The 6,523-nt window shown below is 68.4% G+C and overlaps 2 protein-coding genes across 3 annotated transcripts in view; one reads left to right on the plus strand and one right to left on the minus strand.

Moving 5' to 3' along the window:
• AGBL5 (ATP/GTP binding protein like 5) overlaps window positions 1–4,489 on the plus strand; it is a 10,741-nt gene extending 6,252 nt beyond the window's left edge. Inside the window, exons 9-13 of one of the 2 annotated variants that reach the window (XM_027669185.1) lie at window positions 42–232; window positions 1,113–1,318; window positions 3,423–3,523; window positions 3,833–3,879; window positions 4,061–4,489. In XM_027669185.1, coding sequence (XP_027524986.1) covers window positions 42–232; window positions 1,113–1,318; window positions 3,423–3,523; window positions 3,833–3,879; window positions 4,061–4,355 — 840 coding nt within the window. In that variant the 3' untranslated portion in view covers window positions 4,356–4,489. Of the gene's footprint in view, window positions 1–41; window positions 302–1,112; window positions 1,319–3,422; window positions 3,524–3,832; window positions 3,880–4,060 lie in introns of those variants that run through there. The other variant, XR_003531945.1, reaches the window with a different exon arrangement.
• OST4 (oligosaccharyltransferase complex subunit 4, non-catalytic) lies at window positions 4,444–5,001 on the minus strand. Its single transcript, XM_027669186.1, has 2 exons — window positions 4,859–5,001; window positions 4,444–4,716 (listed from the first exon to the last, which is right to left on the minus strand). The coding sequence occupies exon 2, from the start codon at window positions 4,713–4,715 to the stop codon at window positions 4,602–4,604; it is 114 nt and encodes a 37-aa protein (XP_027524987.1). The 5' UTR covers window position 4,716; window positions 4,859–5,001; the 3' UTR covers window positions 4,444–4,601.
• Between the last annotated feature and the right edge of the window lie 1,522 nt (window positions 5,002–6,523).

Below are 6,523 nucleotides of genomic sequence, written 5' to 3' on the forward strand. Positions count from 1 at the left end.
GTCCCCTCCTGTCCCCCCTCACCGTGCCCTGTGCCGTGCAGGTGGGCCGGGCGGTGGCGGTGGCGGCGCTGGACATGGCCGAGTGTAACCCGTGGCCGCGGATCGTGCTGTCGGAGCACACCTGCCTGGGCAACCTGCGGGCCTGGATGCTGAAGCACGTGCGGGGGCTGCGCGGCGCCGGGGGGGGCCCGCGGAGGAGAGAAGGGGCCGGGACCCCCCCCAGGAGCTCCACGTAAGGGCCGGCTGGGGCGAGCGCGGGAGCTGCAGGATAACAGCACTTAGAGATGATAAATGTCCCCAAGTGAGTCACCTGCCAGGGTCACCTGCTCGGCCGGGGCCTGGCCCTGCAGAGCTCCAGGAGCTGCAGGTGTCGGTCCCTGTGCTCCGAGCTGTTGATGGGGAAAGGGGCAGGGGTGACACTGGTTGGGATTCACCTGGCCCAGTAGCCTGGAAAGTGTCTTTCCTGCATCCCCTCTAGCACTGGACTGGGATGGAGGCGGCTGAGGGATTTAGGAGTCTCAGCCTGGAGAAAAGAAGGCTCAGGGCGACCTTCTCACTCTGCAGGAGGGTGGAGATGGGTGGGTTGGGTCAAGCTCTGCCCCTGGGGAACAAGGTACAGGACAAGAGGAAGGGACCAGGGGAGGTTCAGGTTGGATATTGGGAACAATTTCTTCATGGAAAGCACTGTCCAGCCCTGGCAGAGCTGCCCAGGACAGTGGTGGAGTCCCCATGCCTGGAAGGATTTAAAAGCCTTGGGGAGGTGGGTTAGTGGTGGCAGAACAGTGGTGGGGGAACAGTTGTACCTGATGGTCTCCGAGGGCTTTTCCAACCTCAGTGAGACTATGATTTGTGTCTGGGGGTGAGGGAGTGAGAATCCTGTGACAACACTGCTGGGGCAGTGACGTACGACATGGGACACTGGGGCTGCAGCTCTCAGGGGCAGCCTTGGTGACATCCCTGTCCCCAGCTGCTCACCAGTCCAGGACTCTGCCAGAGGTGGTGCCTCGGCCACAGCCACCCTGTGCTCAGGGCTGGGCTGGGCTGGTGGGTGGGGGGCGCAGAGGGGAACCCCCCTGCCACACCAGGCTGACCCCCATCTCTCACCCCCGCAGTGGGCTGCCCACCTCGGCCTCTGACAACTCCCTGGCCCGCGCCAGGAGCTTCAGCAACGGCACCAGCGGGAGCGGGGGCAGCCAGCAGGATTCCCCACGGATCCGGGCCTCCCCCAGCTTCACCTTCGGCAGCCCCAGGCCCCCAGCTGTGGCCACGGCCCCCCCGAGCCCCCCGAGCGGCAGCGGCGCCCCGGCCCCGGGCAGAGGTAAGCCGGGCTGGGGACCCCTGGCGCGCCTGCTCCGGCGCCTGTCGAGCTGCTGCGCGGGGCCTCGGCCCTGAGGGAGCTCAGAGCCAGCTGACCCGGGCTGGGGCAGCGTGACAGTGGTTTGTGTGGAACTGTGAGTGTGAGGGGTTTCATCCCCACGGGGCAGTCCTGAGCAGGGAGACCTGTGGCCCCTCTGGCTCGTCCCACAGTGCTGCAGCCCCGGCCGGGCAGGAGCTGCTGCTGCTCCATCGGGATGAGGGGGATCCCAGCCACTGGGGCAGTGGGGAGATACCCCCCCTTAAGGGTGGGGCCTGCAGGGCTTCTGGAGAAGCCAGCACAGAAAACCTGCCTCTCCCAAAGCATTCCAAAGGCCAGTGGGGACACACCAAAGTGCCTTTCCCCTTCCCAGACACTGGCTGGGCAGCAGTAGGTTGTGGCCTTGGCTGTAGCTGTGGGGAGGTGGGCTGGCAGGGCTGGCATGAGGCACTGGGGGCTTCCAACACGTGGTGAGTCCTCTTGGGTTGAAGTGCTGCAGTGGAGTGCCAAAACCAGGCGAGGCGCTGGCTGTGCCCCCCATGCTGGTGTTCTCACCATGGGGCAGGGGTTCAGGGCCGCAGGGGGCAGGCAGTGCCAATCCAGGCCCCTCGGGGTCCGGTGCCTCAGCTGGGCTCCAGGGGAAGCCCCGGAGGGCCCTGCTCCCAACCCCTGCCAGGCAGAACCCGGAGCCAGGGCTGCCGGTGTGACTGGGTGTGCCTGAAGCTGTGCTTGTGTCCGTCGTGCTGTCCTCGGGGTTTGCTGCCCAGCCCTCTGTTGTGACTGTGTCTTGTCTGCCATGAGAACGTGGTGGGAGGAAATAAAAGGCTGATGTTCTCATGGGCACGTTGTTCCGTCTGTTCCTTCGGGTCTGCACAGGGATCACGGCCTGGGGATGCTCTGACCCCATGGCTTTGCCTTCCGAGCCCTGCACTGGCACCCCCCAGCTGTGCCATCCCAGCCTCTGCTTCCCAGGCAGCTGGGAAGGAACCAGGAATGCTCAGAACCTGTGATGGGTTGGGGGCTGGATGGCACAGGGTGAAGATCCTGTTACCCTGGTCTTGTCCCATCCTTCCACTTCCTTCCTAGTTTCCACTCCAGCCTGGCCACACCCCAGGGAGGTCAGTGTGCCAGGTCTCTGCCAGCCCCCCAGTGACTCCCCTTGGCTGCTGTTGGCCTTTGCTGTCTGGGGTTGGTCACTGAATTCTGCTGTTTTGGCCCAGGTGAAGGCAGCTGTTGCTTTTCAGTACCTCCCACTGGCACCAGTGGCTTTGGCATATCCTGCCCAGCACAGGCTCCTGCTTGCAGGGTCTCGTTTGCTGCAGGGTCTGTGGCTGTTCATGGCTACCTTGGCTGTTGGACACCTTGTCCAACCCCCACAGGACACAGCCCTGGCTTCACCCCAGTGGGCAGCACAGCCTCTCTGCCACTTGCTTGCTTCCCCAATGGGATGGAGAAAGAACTCCTGGGTTGGGATAAAGACAGTTTAACTGGGAGAGCCGGAACTGGGAGCAGAGCTGAGGTGACTCAGGTATTCCTTCAGCATGGCCAACCACAGCCAGGCCCCCAAAGGCCCCCCTTTCTCCCACCCAGCTTTCCTGGCTGAGCAGGTGTCCCATGATCCAGGACATCCCCTGGTCCAGAGCTGTGTCCCCCTGGTCCTCACTGCCAGCCAGGCCTGGCCAGCACGGTCACGCCAGTGCCACAGGAGAGACCAGGCTGGAAACTTGGCTGGAGCTGGGGGCAGTGATTTGTGGGACCACCAGGCCCTGCTGGGGTAGAGCCTGTTGCACCAGCAGGGCTGGGATTGAGCTCTGTGCCCATCACATCCTCCCTCCAGCACTGGCCACTGCCAGGATGGCCCTTGGTGTCGGGCTGTGCAGGGGGGCCTGGCCCTGGCAAGGCTGGCAGGGAGGGGGACTCTGTGCCCACTGCCACTGTGGGAATGGTGTCTCCAGGCCGTGCCAACGTGCCCTGCAATGGCTCCGTGCCCCCAGGGCAGGCAGTGCCCCCACCATGGCACACAGCTCGTCACCAACACAGGCTGAGCTCTGTCTCCTCTGTCACACAGGGACCCTGCCCGTGGGCACCCAGGTAATGCCACGCACCAGCCACGGACCGCAGGAGGCCCAGCGAGGTGTGGGAGAGCTCCAGGGCACAGCACTGCTGCAGGTACCGGGGGCACCGCAGGGAGGGGACCCAGGGCTGCCCCACGGCTCTGCTGCCTGGCCTGGGGGTGCCTGGGGCAACACCTTTGGGGGAACACCTTTGTGGGGCTGCCCCTAGGGCTGGGAGCCCCCTGAGCCGTGGGGCTCTGCCAGGTGTTTCTGCCCCAAGTGCCCTCCCGAAATCGTGTGGACACCCCAGGGGCAGGGGTCCAGCTCTGTGCAACCCCCACAGCCCCAGGGAGCTCCTGTACGGCTGGGGACAAAGACCCCTCCTTGCACCAACCCTCTTCTCCCCTGTGCCCCCCTCCCACAGGTGCTCCCAATGAAGCTGAACGCCCGGAGAGCCCCGGAGCGGCCTGGGTAGGTGCTGTGGTGTGGTGTCACCCCAGAGCCCAGGCTGACAGGGGGGTGGCGGGAGCCCTGAGCGAAGCCCCTGCCAGGTGGGGGGGCTGGGACCCCGACACCCTCAGGCCTGGGGCTGTCGGTGCACAAGGGCCCGCGGGAACCCCGTGCCCTGCTGACCCCGGTCTCTGTCCCACAGGGCTCTGCCCGGAGGCCCCCGTGCCCCCCGGGGGGGTGCTGAGCGCCGAGGGACCCTTCCCGTGCCGGGGCAGGGGCCCGCGGCCCCAGGTACGGCCCCGCGGCTCCGGGGGGCTGTGGCGCAGCCCGGGGGCCCCTGGCCCTGCTCGGCCCCGTGCCGGCCGCACTCGGGCAAGGGCTGCGGCGCTGGAGAGGGGGCTGCGGCCCCCCCGGCCCCGCCGTGCCCCACCGCGGACCCTGCCCACCGGCCCCCCCTGGCCCCGCTCCTGCCGGCAGCTCCTCTCCTGCTGCGCTGAGCCCCAGGCCGGGGGCTCCCCCCGCACCCGCCCCGGCCCTCCCCGCGGGCCTGGTGGAAGGGTCCGGGGCTTTTACGACGTCACACTGTTTAGTCTTGTATCATCGTGTTTCCTTTAAAACTGGTTTGGAATAAGCTCGGCCTCGCGCCTCTCGCGGCCCCGCGCCCAGCGCGGCCGGGGCATCGCGTGCGGCCCGGAGGGACGGAGGGCGGGCGGGGAGCGCCGCCGGGGCTTTCGGGGGTCCCCTCACTCCTGCTTCTTGGGGTTGTTCACGGCCACGTAGTGGTACAGCACGACGAGGAGGAAGAGCGAGACGCCCAGCATGTTGGCGAAAATGGCGAGCTGCACGTCCGTGATCATCCTGCGGGGGGACAGACGCTGGCACCGCGCAGGGGCCCCCTTCCCGCTATAGGCCCCTCGTCCCCCGCAGTCGGTCCTTCCCCCCCGAGCACACCCGCGGTCCCCGTCCCCTCCCGGTCCCCCCCGGTGTCCCCCCCGCTCACGTTCCGGCCCCGCCGCTCCGACACGTCTCCCCGCGCCGCGCGTCACTTCCGGCCGCGGGGCACGGCGGGAGGGGCGGGGCCCGGCGGGAGGGGCGTGGCCTGGCGGTGAAGTCACTCCTGTCTGAGGCTGTGGCGTCACAGCACCCGAGTGCGCGGTGACGTCACTGCCTGCCCCAGGCGGGGCGGGGCTCTTGGCGGAGGCGTGGCCCTCAGCCCTGGCCCCGCCCCCTCGGGCGTGCCCCGCCCCCTGGCAGCCGCGGCGGCTCCTTCTCCATACAAGGCGCGGCGCGAGGCGGGGGGCGGGGCCACGGCGGGGGGCGGGGCGGGGAGCCCCGGGGCGGCCGCGGCTAATTAGCGCTAATGACACTAATGACAGCTCATTACAGCTGATGACAGCGGGCAGGGCCGCGGGGCTGGGGCGGGACGGGCTGCACTGGGCTGTGCTGGGACGTACTGGGTCGTACTGGGATGTACTGGGCTGTACTGGGGTATACTGGGAGGTAGTGAGGGATACTGGGCTCTGTACTGGGCGGGGGTATACTGTGGTGTGCTGGGAGTCTTTCCGCTGTGCCTTTTGTAACCGGACCTGCCTCGCATTGGCCTCTTTAGCCACCAGCGCGCTTGTAACAAATGTGGGTAGAGCCCTTCCCAAATCTTCGTTCGCGAAGCCTGGCCATGATGACGATGATGAGGACGTACTGGGATGTGGTGGGGTGTACCGGGGTGTATTGGGGTGGATCGAGGTGCACTGAGGTGTATTGGGGCATACTGGGCTGGGTGCAGGATGGGCCGCAGCCGGGGGGTCCCAGCAGTGAGTCTCCCCACTGACTGTCCCTGCTCGGCTGCAAGTCCCCGGCGCTGGCTGGAGTACCCTGGGACGCGGCGGGGCCTCGGCCCCCCACAACCCTGCAGGACCCCCAGTGCCCCTCACGGCCTCTGAGGGCACAGAGAAGGTGACACCGTCCCCTTGGGGACAGCCCGTGGCTGGGCTCTGGCCAAGCCCAGCCCCGTGTCCCCCACCCCCGTCCCCCTTCCCCGTCCCCTCCCCCCTCCAGCTGCCGGCAGCTGTTTGTGCTTAACCCACGCTCGCAGCTCCCCGAGGGCGGGGGGTTCCCGCGCCCTGACGTCACCGTGGGGCCGGAGCCAAGGCGTGATGTCACCAGGAGGCCGTGACGTCACCGCGCCGTCCGGGGTAGCCATGGCGTCACCGCAGGCCTAGGACCGCGGTGGCCCTGGGTGGCCGCGGTGTCACCGCCGGCCGCTCCAGTGCCCCCAGTGTCCTCAGCGCGGTGTCAGCGCTGGGCTGGGGGCGCGGGGCAGCGCCTGGCTCGACACCGGCACCGGGACGTGTAACCTGGCGCGGGGACACGGGGACACGGGGACACGGGGACACGGGGACACGGGGACACAGGGACACGGGGACACGGGGACGTGGCAGTGCTGGATGCGGTGCCGGGACCTGCCGCGGCTGTACCCGGGGCAGAGGCGCGGGGCGGGGGCACCGGCGGCCGGGGAGACGCGGGGCACCGTGCGAGGCGGTGCCGGTGGCGGAGCGGTGGCGGTGCTGGTGGCGGTACCGCAGCGGTAGCCCCGCCGCCCCGCTGGCCGCCCGCGCCCTGGCCCCCTGCCCGGCCCCTCTGGCTTCCCCGGCCCGGCCTAACGAGG

This window comes from Corapipo altera, unplaced genomic scaffold (assembly GCF_003945725.1).
Source record: "Corapipo altera isolate COAL_440 unplaced genomic scaffold, ASM394572v1 288, whole genome shotgun sequence".
Classification (NCBI taxonomy): Eukaryota; Metazoa; Chordata; class Aves; order Passeriformes; family Pipridae; genus Corapipo; species Corapipo altera.

Bases quoted from the DNA above. Each gene is read 5' to 3' on its own strand.
- OST4 (XM_027669186.1), bottom strand. From the start codon at position 4,715: ATGATCACGGACGTGCAGCTCGCCATTTTCGCCAACATGCTGGGCGTC.